The sequence below is a fragment of the Cervus canadensis genome, chromosome 5 (assembly GCF_019320065.1).
Source record: "Cervus canadensis isolate Bull #8, Minnesota chromosome 5, ASM1932006v1, whole genome shotgun sequence".
Taxonomy (NCBI): domain Eukaryota; kingdom Metazoa; phylum Chordata; class Mammalia; order Artiodactyla; family Cervidae; genus Cervus; species Cervus canadensis.
This window is the reverse complement of record NC_057390.1, coordinates 47,029,869-47,044,068: the sequence shown is the minus strand read 5'-3', so window position 1 is coordinate 47,044,068 and position 14,200 is coordinate 47,029,869. Positions and strand designations below refer to the sequence as shown.

Below are 14,200 nucleotides of genomic sequence, written 5' to 3'. Positions count from 1 at the left end.
GAGGAACCTGGTAGGTTACAGTCCATAGAGTCACACAGAGTCGGACATAACTGAAGTGACTTAGCATGCAGGCACTGGGGTGCTATCATTGCAGAGAAACACATATATGGCTATGTGTGATAAAGAGGTCAGTTCTCCAAAAAGATGTAATAATCTTAAATGTGTATTCTCCTAACAGCAGAGCTTCAAAACACATGAAGCAAAGACAGAATAGAAAGGAGACATAGACAATTATAGTTGGAGAATTCAACGTTCCTCTCTCTATAATGGACTGAACAAGTAGACAGGAAATCAGTAAGGGTACAGAAGACCTGAAAAACACTATCAATAGAGCACTCCACACAACAACATCAGAATGCACTTTCTTTTTTTAATGCACACAGAACATTCACCATGATAGGTTATATTCTGGGTTATATAACAAAACCCAGTGAATTTAAAATAAGAGAAATCACACAGTATATATTCTCAGATGATAATTGAATTAACTAGAAAATAAAATCTTTAGAAAAACTCCAAATATTTGGAAATTAAACAATATACTTCTAAGTAACTTGTGGGTCAAAGAGGAAGGCTAAGAGGAAATTTGAAAATATTTGAATTAAATAAAAATACAATATGTATAAATTTGTGAGCTGTAACTAAAGCATGCCTAGAGCAAAATTCATAGTGTTTAATACTCATAGTAGAAAAGTCAATGTGTCAAATGAATAATCTAAGCTTCCATCTTGAGAAACTGCAAAGAATATAAACCCATATATATACATACATATATATACATATATATATAGGCTCTCCCAATGGCTCAGCAGGTAAAGAATCTGCCTGCAGTGCAGGAAACACAGGAGAGATGGGCTTAATTCCTGGGTCAGAAAGATCTCCTGGAGGAGGGCATGGCAACCCACTCCAGTATTCTTGCCTGGAGAATTCCATGGACAGAGGAGCCTGGTGGGCTACAGCCCATGAGGTCCCAAAGAGTTGAACGTGACTGAGTAACTATAGGTTTAGTCACTAAGTCGTGTCTGACTCTTGGTGACCCCATGGACTGTAGCCTTCCAGGCTTCTCTGTCCATGGAATTTTCCAGGCAAGAATACTGGAGTGGGCTGCCATTTCCTTCTCCAGGGGATCTTCCCCACCCAGGGATTGAACCTGGGTCTCCTGCATTGCAGGTGGATTCTTTACCGACTGAGCCACCAGGGGAGCCCTGGGCAAATAAGTATATTTATATATATGGGGGATAAGTTTATCTTCTCTGTTCCGAGCATCACTAACGTGAAAAAGTTCAACCCAGGGATCGAACCCCGGGTCTCCCGCACTGCAGGCAGACTCTACCACCTGAGCCACCAGAAGTCTTAGAGCCTCCCCACAGGGAGACCTGATGCAGCTCGCCTTGTCCTGGCTGGCTCTGCTGCAGGTGCTCACTGCTCCAAGTCCTTTGTGGAAAGAAGAAAAGATCACACGGACCGGTTGCATGAATGGTTGGAAGCAATGGATCAAAGTGTGGCTGGCCTGATCCACCCTCTCTGATGAGGTCATGGCCATGCACACAGAGCTTAAGGTACTTGATAGGCAGGAGGTGGGAGGACGCAGGAAGAATGGAGTCAGACCAGCCCTCTTTCTAAATGGCTGGCTTTTCCCTTCCATGTTTATAGTTTAATTCCAATTTCACACCCAGGTTCAGAATCTGGCTCAAATTCCAGCTGTTCTTCAGACAGAAGTCTGGTCATGGCCAAACCACACAACCCATGGGAGGGGAGTCCTTAGGCTCTGGGGGCTTCTGAGATGCAGAGGAGAGAAACCTCTGAACCTGCTTGGGAGGGTCTCATCCGCATCTCGGGTAAGGAGTTTGCCAGTGGCTCTGGCCTCGCCCTTGGTGACTCAGTCAGGAGAAACTGTCGGGTGGGTGTGACACACACAGAGCCTCACCCTGCCTTCTGGGTCACCCACACACTACTTGATTCCTGCTTGTAGAACTGGCTCATCCCCAGCCCTCCCCCGCTGGAAGATGCCACCAAACTAAGCAGAAACAAGGCACCCAGCTGCAGCCAGTGCCCAGACCCCAAACCTTCCTGTGATCTCATGGGGAGCCGAGGGGTTCTCAGATGTGCTAAGAGCCCAGTGGCACCTTCCTTTATGTCACTCCCACAGTGATCACAGGTTGTGGCTGGAGTCAGGGGAGGAGGTCCCTTTCTGCTTGGGGCTCCCTGGAGGCTGTGTGTGCATTGCCACCATCTCTCCTGCACCAGGCAGGGTCCTTCAAGGATGTTCTAAGCCCCTAGAAGTCATCCCAGGGAGTGAGGAATCCTTTCCATCTGGATGTTCACCATTGCATTTTAAAAAATCATTTCTAACACATTCTTTTTTAAAAAATTAATTTATTTCTGGCTGTGCTGGGTCTTTGTTGCTACACGCGGGTTTCCTCTAGCTGTGCTGAGCAGTGCTACTCACTAGTTGTGGTGTGCAGGCTTCTTATTGCAGTGGCTTCTCTTGTGGAGCACAAGCTCTAGGTGCATGGGCTTCAGTAATTGTGGTTTGTAGGTCCTAGAGGGTGGGGGCTTAGTTGCTCTGCGATATGTGGAATCTTCCTGGATCAGGCATGGAACTCTGTCCCCTGAATTGGCAGGCAGGATTCATATTCATTGTGCCACCAGGGAAGTCCTGTGCACCACCATATTGTCTGTACTGGTGAAGCCTTTTGTCTCTGAACCAACTCTGGGGGTTCCCACTGTCTTTCCTGTCCTTGTGGAGGAAGAAGCCCCTCTTCTTCTGGAGGCTTGATCCTTCCTGCAAACAAAACCCTGAAAGAGAGATCAACTAGTTTCCATCTCTGCCCTCCTTTCCTCTATCACTTGAATCTGTAGAATTCCATGGTTTATTTGCTCACAATTGGAGATGGATCTTGGGAGGGGGGACAAGTTAGTATGGAATCCAACTGCCAGAGGACCAATACTGGGTCCATCTCTCACTAGTTTGTGACCTTGTGAACCAAACTCTCTAAGCCTTATTTTGTCTTATCAGTCAAATGCGAATAAGACTAGAACTTATCTCCCAGGACCCAGGGCACTATGCATGTACTGCTTTTGAGATGGTGCTGGGCACAGTAAACGAGCAGCCAGTGTTAGCCTTCTTGTAAGTAACGTGGAAATCCCATAGCATGTGCTATGGCCTCTCAGCCAGACCGGGGTGGGGCTTTCTCATTCTCTGGCCCAGGTAAAGGCATTAACCTGTGCAAGGAAGTGTTTGGTCTTGAACCAGCCCCAGATTTAGGGGACTGTGAACCTGGCCTCTGCTATGTTCCCAGTTTCCTCTTATGTACCTGGGGAGGAGACAGAGAAACACAAAGAGGGCAATAAGCAGGTGTCTGTGGGTTTGTGCCAAGCACCTACCATGCTTGTCACAGCCTCTGTCTCATCCATTCCTCATGACAACCCAGTGAAGTGGCTATTACTCTGTTTTTATAAAGAAACAAAAAGGTGAGATGAATCATCACATCAGAGAGAAGAAGCAAATTTCCCAAGGCCACGCAGCTGCTGCGTGATGATATAGCTGACATTTAAGCATCTACTATGTGCCTGGCTGGCTTCCCAGGTGGCTCAGTGATAGGGAATCTGCCTGCCAATGCAGGAGACGCAGGTTCGATCTCTGGGTCTGGAAGATCCCTTCAGAGAAGGAAATGGCAACCCACTTAGTATTCTTGCCTGGAAAATTCCATGGGCAGAGGGGCCTGGCAGACTACAGTCCATGGAGTCACAAAGAGTTGGATGCGACTGAGCAACTAAGCATGCCTGCATGAATGTGCCTGGCACTCTTTTAAGCACGTCACATACATTAACTCATTTAAGCTCAACAACCTGGGTAAACACTATTTTTATTCCTGTTTCACAGATGAGGACTCCAAAACAGAAAACTTCAATAACTTGATCAAAAATACATGCTGATAAGTGACACATTTAGGACTTGGATTCAGAGAGTCTTGACCAGACTTCAGCAAACTTTTTCTCTCAAAGGCCAGGTACGAAGTATCTTAGGTTTTGCAAGCTATGTAGTTTCTGTCACAAATATGCAATGTTGTTCATTGTAGTACAGAAGTGTTCATAGACTGTTGAAGCAAATGAACATGACGGTGTTCCAACAAAACAAATAGTGGGCCCATCTTAGCCCATAGGCCAGTGTTTGTCCACCTATGGTCTTAACTGTTACACCAAGAGAATAAGAGTCAAAGGCATCAATACAGAGTAAAGTAAGAAAGAGAAAAATGAATGTCATATATTATTATTCCATACATATATATGGAATCTAGAAAAATGGTACAGATGAACCTATTTGCAGGGCAGGAATAGAAACACAGATGTAGAGAACAGACTTGTGGCCATACAAGGGAAAGAGAGGGTGGGATGAACTGAGAGAGTGGGATTGACATATCTACACTGAAGTGAAAAGTGAAAGTGTTGGTCACTCAGTCATGTCTGATTCCTTGCAACCCCATGGACGGTAGCTCACCAGGTTCCTCTGTCCATGGGACTCTTTAGGCAAGAATACTGGAGTGGGTTGCCATTTTCTCCTCCAGGGGATCTTCCCGATCCTGGGATTGAATCTTGGCTTCCTGAATTGCAGGCAGTTTCTTTACCATCTGAGCCATCAGGGAAGCACCTATATACACTACCATGTGTAAAATAGATAGCTAGTGGGAAGCTGCTGTATAGCACAGGGAACACAGCCCAATGCTCTGTGATGACCTAGAGGGTTGGGATAGGAGAGTGGGAGGGAGGTTCAAGAGGGAGGGGATATATGTATACGTGTAGCTGATTCACATTGTTGTAGAGCAGAAACTAACACACAATTGTAAAGCAATTATATTCCCAAAAGTTTTAAAAAAAACCTCTGAGAAATAAAACCATAATTGTGAACAAAATGTTAGGCAATTATCTGGCTTTTCCTACATGATACAGTGTGTAATTTACTCAATGTCAATGCAGCATCATTTATCGAAGGCGTTAAGGCCTAGAATATGCCAATGAAGACAATAGAAAACAAACAGTTCCCCTTGAGTGAGTTTATTTTCCAACAGGACTGGCATGGGAGCTGATAAGTAGTACACCCAAATTATTCAATGTGCTTACAAGTGGTGAGTGCTGTGCAAAGAAATGGAGCGTGGAAAGGGGAATTGGAAGTAGGAGAGAGCAGTTTAGGGTGGTGAGTGTAAGTCTTGTTGAGAAGGTGACAGTTTAGCAAAGACTTTAAAGAGTAAAAGAGTGAGCCATGCTGATGTCTTGGAGAAGAGCTTTCTATGCTGAGAGAGTAGCCAGTGCAAAGGCCCTGAGGCAGGGACATGCTTCACTTGTTCAAGAAAGAGCAAGAGTTTCATGTGCCTTGAATGTACTGCATGGAGTGGTGAAAGGATGAGGTCAAGAGTTAACGAGGGCCTAATTTTGCGGGGCTTTGAAAACATGGCCAAGTCTTTTCTTTTACTCTCAGAGACTCTGGGAGTAGATGGGCTGTGATCTGACTCAGACTATGAGAAGATCACTCTGACTGCTGTGTTGTGTTTTGGGGTCAATAGCTTTGGATTCAGGTTTCCTGGGCTTGATTCTGACTCTAATATTAATTATAGGTCCAGTATCAGGTGACAGTTAATCTTTCTATTCTTGGTTTCCACATCCATGAATGAGACATAATAATTATGGTATTAACCACCCAGGGCAGTTCTGAGCACAAAATGAGAACATTCAGGCCAACCACTAAACATAGTTCTTGGGACATAGTGAACATCAAATGAATATTGGCTATTTTAATTATTGTTTAATTTATCTTCCTAATAAAAATGACCATTTTGCTATTAAAAAAACTGTGAATGTGTGCTTACCTACTAGTACAGGTGCGTACTCTTACACTGTTTGAATCCTCATCTCCCCATCAAGGACAGGATCTGCACTCACCTCCAGGGCACTGCCACTCAAAGGTGGTGAGAAGTCTTCATTGGGAGCATTACCCTTCCGCAGGCTGGGACAGCCTCTGGGCACGTCCATGGTCCATAAGATGTTATAGACAGACCCAAATGAACTTTTTGGTGAACCCAATATATTCTTTAGTCACTAAATCCAGTTCACACTTAAAGGAAGGAGAAGTAAGCTCCGCTTCTTAAAGGGTGGAGTATCAAAGAATCTGTGTACATGTTTGAAAACCACCGCACATGGTGTGTGAATCTGGGGCAAAGGAACATTGTTTTATATAATGCCAGTTTAATTTTCAAAAAATCCAAAACATGACTTTCACACAAACATACAGTGAGCATGTGTCAAAGATCTATCATTATTAATAAATGAAGGAACTGGAAGGATGACAAAGCTGACCCAAAGGGTAAGTCAAGGAACAGAAGCTTATATGATCAATCAGGGAAGAAATGGTGGAATGGATTGGCTTAAATTAAACAAAAAAAGCAAAACCCTGCTTAATGAATTGTAAAGCAATACAACTGTACCCAGATCAAAGCAGTCAATCCTAAAGGAAATCATTTCTGAATATTCATTGGAAGGACTGATGCTGAAGCTGAAACTCCAATACTTTGGCCCCCTGACGCGAAGAATGGACTCATTGGAAAAGATATTGGGAAAGTTTGAAGGCAGGAGGAGAAGGGGATGACAGAGGATGAGATGGTCAGATGGCATCACCAACTCGATGGACATGAGTTTGAGCAAGCTCTGGGAGTTGGTGATGGACAGGGAAGCCTGGCATGCTGCAGCCCATGGGGTCACAAAGAGTTGGACATGACTGATTAAGTGAACTGAAGTGATAACTGTTATCTTTTGGGACTACCTTTTCTATCAGGCAGAAGTTATTTGCAATTTATCAATCTTCTCTTAGTTCTCTTCTAACTTCACGGAGTCTGACAATCTAACCCATGGTAGTTAACAAGTCAAACAAAGACGGACTTTCCCCAGAGAACTGTGCAATTGTTGGTGGGACTGTTTGACAGTGCTCCAGTAAGACACTGAGAGCACATGCCATTATCATTGTGTTTTATTTTCAAGTTTGGAGAAGTTTTCTTAGCAGGGATTTGCTTTATATTTCTTTCTTTCACTTTCTTGGCTCATCCATTCATTGCCCCATCCACTCACTCTGTATCTACCCCTTATTATGCACAACCCTCTGGATGTTCAGCAGTGTGGGAGTGAGGGGAGGGGGACCACATACTGGCTTCATTCTTTATTAGCAGAAGGAGGCGGGAGCTTGATGAAGCACCATGGCAGTGTCCTGTGGTCACACAGGTGCAATTCACTAGAGTCAGGGGATCATAGGGGGCAAACTGAGCAGTTGGCATTTTACTTTTTTAGGAGAAACAAAACCTTCTTCTCTATTACCACTTTGCAAATGAAAGCCTGTTTGGTTAAAGTCACTTTGCCTATTGGCCAACTCCTTCTGGAGTGTTTTTTTTGTTTGTTTGTTTTTGTTTTGTTCTTTTTTGCAACTATTTGCACAGATAGTGTCTTTTCTATTTGGCCAATTTATGGCCAACTTAATAATTTTTACATAAGGCTCTACTTTTCTGAAAGGTGTTTATCACAGTAGCAGCATTATGAGTGATGAATCATTTTTCTATTCTTTGAACCATGTGATATTTTATTAATTTTTGAACACTTTAAGGACATTTTAGTCCATTCATCTGAAAACAATATTTTAAAAAAATATATGACTTAGCAATAAATGGTTTTCTGTGGTGCTCAAGACATAATTAAACTGTTATTATGCACTGACCATTACCTTTCATTTACATCCATCACAGGGAGCATATGGAAGGATTAAAACTTCATGAAATGCCATACAATCACACATTATTTTATCAGTTATGTACTGAAGAAAGATCAATAATAGATGGCCCAAGCTAGATTTTATTTTCGAGGGAAATAATCAGACACACAAGCAAAGATGTTGATACAAAGTTGTTTGTCACTACAAGATTTTTCAATAGCATATTATGATAATAACAGTGGCTAACAATAATTGATTGCTGTAATTAAATGATGTTGCATAGAAATACTCTGCAGCTATTCAATGTTCTGATATCATTATACTTGATATGAAAAGAGATTCTGCTATTTTGCTTAGATGACTAAAGCGAGTTGAAAATAGTGTAGGTGGCTCAGACAGTAAAGAATCCGCCCGCGATGCGGGAGACCTGGGTTCTTTCCCTAGGTTGCATAGATCCCCTGGAGGAGGGCATGGCAACCCACTCCAGAATTCTTGCCTGGAGAATCCCCATGGACAGAGGAGCCTAGCGAGCTAAAGTCCATGGGGTCGCAAAGACTCGAACAGGACAGAGAGACTAAACAGAGCACATCTGGGATACAGTATGTGTAAAGTGATGGTTACAGGTATGTATGGGCAGAGGAAAAACTATTGTTCTTGGTTTGCTGATGATACACAAGCTGGAGATGAAAATTCTTTTTTTTTTTTTTTTTTTCAATCTGGATTTTCAGGTTTTTCTACAACGAATATATACTCTTGACAGTATCTAAGCAGGCGAGCTCCACCTCCAGCATTTTCCATAGTCTTGGCACAGGCAGACAGGAAAGAGGAAGAAGGGAAGGGAAGGAGGGAGCAAACGAAAGAGGGAGAGAAGTAAGGCGGCAGGGAGAAAGGCGGAAAGGGGGTTGTTCTAAACTCTGCTTTCCTTGAGCAGCTCACTGCATGTTGCCCTTGGGTCTGGCAGGGCCAGATGTCTAGGAGCTCAGTGATCACAAAGGGCTGGAAAACCCCTGGAAGTTCTTCAGAATTGATTGAAGAAGAAGACTGTTTCAAGAAGTTTCCTTCTCTGAGCGAGATAATGAGCAGGCAAGTGTTTCTGGAAGCTTAAGGTGGTATGAAATCACTCTGGCAATCCTGCTCCTCCCGAGACTGAGCCAGTTTCAGGGGCCCCTCCCTAGGGATCATTAAAAGGGCTGAGGCAACCTTGGAAGAACAGGCAGACAGCACGGGCTCCGTCTGGAGAAAGGAGCGTTCTGAGGTGTCCTCTAGGGAACTGGGCTTCGCCTCTCCTGACCCCAGACCTAGAATTCCCCTGCTCCTTGGGGGCTCTTCCCATGCCAGGGCAGAGGGTCGAGGAGGGAGGTGGGGAGGGCTCAGGGGGCCCAGGTCCCCTGCCGCTCAACCTCCATTTTCACCTAAGATTTTCTGTTATCTCAAAATAGGAGTGTCTACAAGCTGGGGAGCTCGAGATGGTCCTGAGCGGGGCACTGTGCTTCCGGTGAGTATCTGAGCCTCTGATTGGTTCGTGTCCAGTGCGAGGGGGCACGACTTCCGGGTAGACCTGTTTTCCAGTCTTTCCGCTGAGGTGGTGCTCGGGATTGCCTACAGTGGGGGCGTCTGGAAAGGTGTGAACAGGCACCCACCTCCTTGTCTTTAGACCATCTCTCCCAGCCTCTCCAGACTGGGGCAGGCTTCCCTCTTGGGGGTTACCTGATGAGAAAAGAGCTGTGGCCTCGTCCATCGTCCATCGTAATGAGAAAGGCAGTTAGGAGCTTGGATCCCTACTGTTACCTACCATCCCTGCCTTTCCCCGCCCCCAGCCACCGCCCCCAGCGCCACCCTCCAATGAGGTGAAGTGAAGTCAATCCAGGCACTACTTCCTTACTGCCCTTTGGGACAAAACAGCGTTAGCAAAACTCTTCTGTCAGTCTGTCTGTCCACTGACCTGTGCTGAGTCAGGCGCTCCACTCTGGACTTGGAACAGTGAATGAGCAGAATCTTGTTCTCACTGAGCTTAGGGTCTGGTATAGCTTGCCTCCCAAGAAAAGCCAGTCTTATGAGTGGCTTTATACAGTGGTGCTCTTTGGTCAAGGAAATGTGGAAAATAGGCTTTCTAGGTCCCCTTCGAAGAGGATTGTAGCACAACTCAGCGTATTAGTTACTTTGAAGTAGAGATTTCTTTGTGTTTAGCCAACATTTAGCCAATTTGTATATTGCATACTTTGTTTTTCCATATGACATCTGGAAGAACCCCCTTCAGAGTACATCTTTCACCTCACAGGATGTCAGAAAATCAACTGAGATTGTAAATGTGAATTAAATTTGAAAAGCAAAATGAAAGAATTTTAAATGTAAAGAAATCCTTCACATAGTAGGGACTATATAGCCAAGTGGAAATATTAATAAATGCACAAAGCAGAGGAAGTAAAGGTGGAAGTTGATCAAGGCACATTTTAACCTTGAAAAGGCCTGAACAGCATCTATCCTATCTTCTTAGTTTAGCAATGAGGAGACTCAGGCCCAGAGAGAGCAAACCGTTTGTCTATTGTGACGATGGTGGCAGAGCCAGGGTGAGAACCCAGGACTCTGACCCCCAGTTTAGTTTCCTTTCCAACGTCTGGTTAGTGTAGAAAAGATTGCAGAGGGTGAAGGAGAAAGTCCCAGACTCAGGTGGGAGGCTGTGGTGTTGTCCTGTGATAGGCATGTGTCCCCAGGGGTGGGAGAGAAGGCTGTGCCATTACTTCCAGCTCAGTGGGAAGAGAGGGCGATAGTGCCTGAGATTGGCAGAGTCTCGAGAGCCCAGGTAAGCTGGAGCAACCCCTCCCCTAACTGAATGTCATCCTGTCCTGATATTTCAGAATGAAGGATGCAGCATTGAAGGTGCTTTACCTGCATGATAATCAGCTTCTAGCTGGAGGCCTACAAGCGGGGAAGGTCATTAAAGGTTGGTGGCCAAAACCTGACCTTACTTCCCTAGGTCTCTATATGTTCAGAGGGAGGGGCTCTGAAGAGGGCTTAAAAACACTGGCACAAACCTACAGACCTGACACAGTAGACAGGGTGTCAAAAAACCAGGTTCTGAGCAAGGACAAGTGAAATATTACACTTTCCAGCATGCGCCATGCACTGGAAACCTCTATATAGAGGTGGAATTCTTTTCCAAGTTGGCTGTTTTGTCATTTCCTTGGTGGGTGAAGCTGCGTCCAACATCCCTTTTCCTGATAGCTCTTGCTGAGGAGAGCACTAACGCAGGCTGTCTAAATCTTTACTCCCATGTGAGAGGGGGTTTCCTGCCTCTTTACTCTGGGTCCCCTTGGCTCTCTGAGGGTCCTTGGTCACTCAGAGTGGTGGGACTTAGAGGGGCAGGTGGCACCATCTGGCTTCGTGCTCATTCACTCTGCCCCACACAGCGTGACTGGGCCTGCTCACTAAGCAGCACACACCTGGAACACTCTCACCAGGTGTTAGGGCCAGGTAGAGCTCTCTGTGAGGTTGTGTGTGTGTGTGTGTGTGTATGTGAGAGAGAGAGAGAGAGAGAGATGGAGGAATTATACAGAGAGGAATGAGACCCTTTTCTGATCTCAGGACTCTCACAGGAGGGTGGAAAGATGTCCAAATAACTCTAATTGGGAGTTTTATCAAGACAGGTTACAGAAAAGTCTGGAGGGTCAAGGGGCATTGAAAGAGGTGATCAAATTTCCCTTGGGGTTTGAAGACTTGAAGTTTTGACCCTGGACAAGGGAGTGGATGTGGGGGTGGAAGATAATACCATCTTCAAGGTCCTATGTGTCTTGACGTTCACTGGACCACCTTAGGAGACCACCCTTCCCTACATGGCAGTTGCTATGAAGCTCCCCTTCTGACTAGCCTAGTGGGAGAGTGTCTGATTCAGCCAACAGTGGGGGAGAGAGAGGAAGAGCAGTCAAGTTTCCCTCATCCCCTTCCTTCCTCTAGGTGAGGAGATCAGCGTTGTCCCCAATCGGTCTCTGGATGCCAAGCTCTCTCCGGTCATCCTGGGCGTCCAGGGTGGGAGCCAATGCCTGTCGTGTGGGACAGGGCAGGAACCAACCCTGAAACTAGAGGTGGGTCCTGTCGGGGCAGCTTCACCATGTGGCTTCACTAAGTCAAAGATACTGCTGCTGCTGCTGCTGTGGCTGGGGCACCTCTCCCTCGCAGCGTTCTGTTGATTGTGGCTCTGCCTCCTTGTGTCCTTCCGCTTGCTCCTGTCTCTCACCTGTCATGCCCTCTGCCCGCAGCCAGTGAACATCATGGAGCTCTATCATAGTGCTGAGAAGTCTAAGAAATTCACCTTCTACCGGCGGGACACGGGGCTCACCTCCAGCTTTGAGTCGGCTGCCTACCCAGGCTGGTTTCTTTGCACGGTGCCTGAAGCTGACCAGCCGCTGCAGATCACCCATCTCCTGAAGGACACCAGCTGGGACGAGCCCATCACTGACTTCTACTTCCAGCAATGTGACTAGGGCAATGTGTCTCCAGGGCTCCCTGGAAGGCCAGCTCTGGCAGGGGCTGGAGGCATAGGAGGACACCCGTGGTGATCACTCTGCCTCTACCCTCATGGCCCCCACTTTTGAGGGCTGGGCATACTGCCACTCTTCCTGCCCTTGTTTCCCAGTTTGGGTAAATCCTTCTGAGATTTGGGGCTTTCTACAGTTTCCTCTTCTGCTGATTGGCACTACTGGTGTGAATCCTTGAAAAAGTCCCATGAAATAAACCTCTAATGAGTCAGGGTCAGGGGAGTGGTGGAAACCTTCCATGCTTTTTGATAACTTACCTGGTAGCTTTGAGCCCCACAGGGCAGCACATCTCTAGTTGAGCCTATCAGGGCCACCAGCTGGCCACACGAGGTCTCCACTGTGCAGAAGAGGGAGAGTGGTCATAGAGTTGAGGACTCAGACCCCACCCCCTTCTCTTTAATTCAGCCACCATCATATGCTGCCTTTCCCATCTCTACCTTCATGTTTCAGCCATGGATGGGAGAGGGTAGTGGTGTCTGAGGAAGTGGCTCCAACTCAGAAGACGGAAATGGGCATGTCATACCTTTTGAAACCCAAGGTACAATTAAAACCCAAGATACTGATGTATCTTCACACAGAAAGATGCTCATGACGTATTGAGCGAGAAGAATGAGTTACAAAGTAGCATATTTTTTAATTGCAATTTAATGAAAAAAACCTATTTATATATATTTCTGCATAGAAACAAAAGTCTGAAGGAGTTGACTTCCATTTTAGCAATGTCAGGGTAATGCTATTAGAGGTGATTTTTCTTTCCTTCTTTTTATTTATCTGTATTTTCTAATTGTTCTACAATGAAGCTGGAGTGGCTGATGATCCCCAGTCGCTTGGTATTCATGCCCCACCCCTGTGCTTCCTCCCACATTGAATCACAGTTGTTTCTATGACCAGTAGAACACAACAGAAGTGATGTTATGTTGCTTGTGAGATTAAGTTATAAAAGACACTGTGGCTTCTATCTTGGTCTGTTTCTTTGTTCACTTGCTCTGGGGGAAGCCACCTGCTATGTGTGAGCAGCCCTGTAAGGAGACCTAGTGGTGGAAAACGAAGGCTCCTGACAATGGCCACACAAGTGAACTTGACAGTAGCTCCGCCTCCAGCCCAGCTAGGCCTTCAAGTGATGCGCCTCTGACTGACTGTAACCTAGTGAGAGACTGAAGCAGAATCACCCAGCTAAGCTCAGCCCAGTCCTTAGGAACTCTGAGAAAATAAGTGTTCCTGCTTTATGTTGTTAAGGTTTGGGGTCAGGTCACTTGTTACCCAGCAATACATGACTAGTATGGAGGGGAAGAGAAATAAATCATTTATTTTATTTTGATTGCAATTTTCTCCAGTACTTTTATTGCCCTGGTCAAAATGAACACCAGTCCTTTTATTTCCCCAAACATCAAACTTGAAAAGCTGATCAGGGACGTCCCTCATGGTCCAGTGGTTAAGAATCTGCTTTGCAATGCAGGGGACATGGGTTCGATCCTTGGTTGGAGAACTAAGATCCCACATGCTGCAGAGAAACTAAGCCCCTGTGCCACAACTACTGGAGCCCAAGTTGCACAACTAGAGAGTCTGTGTACTGCAATGGAAGATTCCATGTAACATGACAAAATCCCACGCATGGCAACTAAGACCCGACTCAGCCGAGTAAAATAAATATTTTTTTTAAAAAGCTGACCATACTAAATTGGTTGAATATTCTGTTTCCACAAGGTTTAGATCTTTCTCAGCTCCCTTTGCACCTTCAGACATATGGGCCAGAGGCTGTGACTCCAGGGTCCCTGCCTGAACCATGGGGAATCACAGCAGAAGCCAGAGGAGGGGCCCGAATGGTAGTTCCACGTGTCCCCTCTGCACCTCACCAGTCAGACCCGCCTGGCAGGTTCAGCTGCAGCTGAAGGATCAGCGACGGAAAGGCCAGGCCAGAGGG

The 14,200-nt window shown here is 45.8% G+C and overlaps 1 protein-coding gene across 2 annotated transcripts; it reads left to right on the top strand.

Annotated features, from left to right (window-relative positions):
- Positions 1 to 8,621: 8,621 nt before the first annotated feature.
- Positions 8,622 to 13,237, top strand: IL36RN (interleukin 36 receptor antagonist). Of its 2 annotated transcripts, none has more exons than XM_043470462.1 (5): positions 8,622 to 8,830; positions 9,187 to 9,242; positions 10,603 to 10,688; positions 11,699 to 11,826; positions 12,001 to 13,237. In XM_043470462.1, the coding sequence occupies exons 2-5, from the start codon at positions 9,214 to 9,216 to the stop codon at positions 12,223 to 12,225; spliced, it is 468 nt and encodes a 155-aa protein (XP_043326397.1). In that variant the 5' UTR covers positions 8,622 to 8,830; positions 9,187 to 9,213; the 3' UTR covers positions 12,226 to 13,237. The 2 variants fall into 2 exon arrangements, with proteins under 2 accessions (XP_043326397.1, XP_043326396.1); XM_043470461.1 differs by lacking the exon at positions 8,622 to 8,830 and adding an exon at positions 8,932 to 9,002.
- The last annotated feature ends 963 nt before the right edge of the window (positions 13,238 to 14,200 follow it).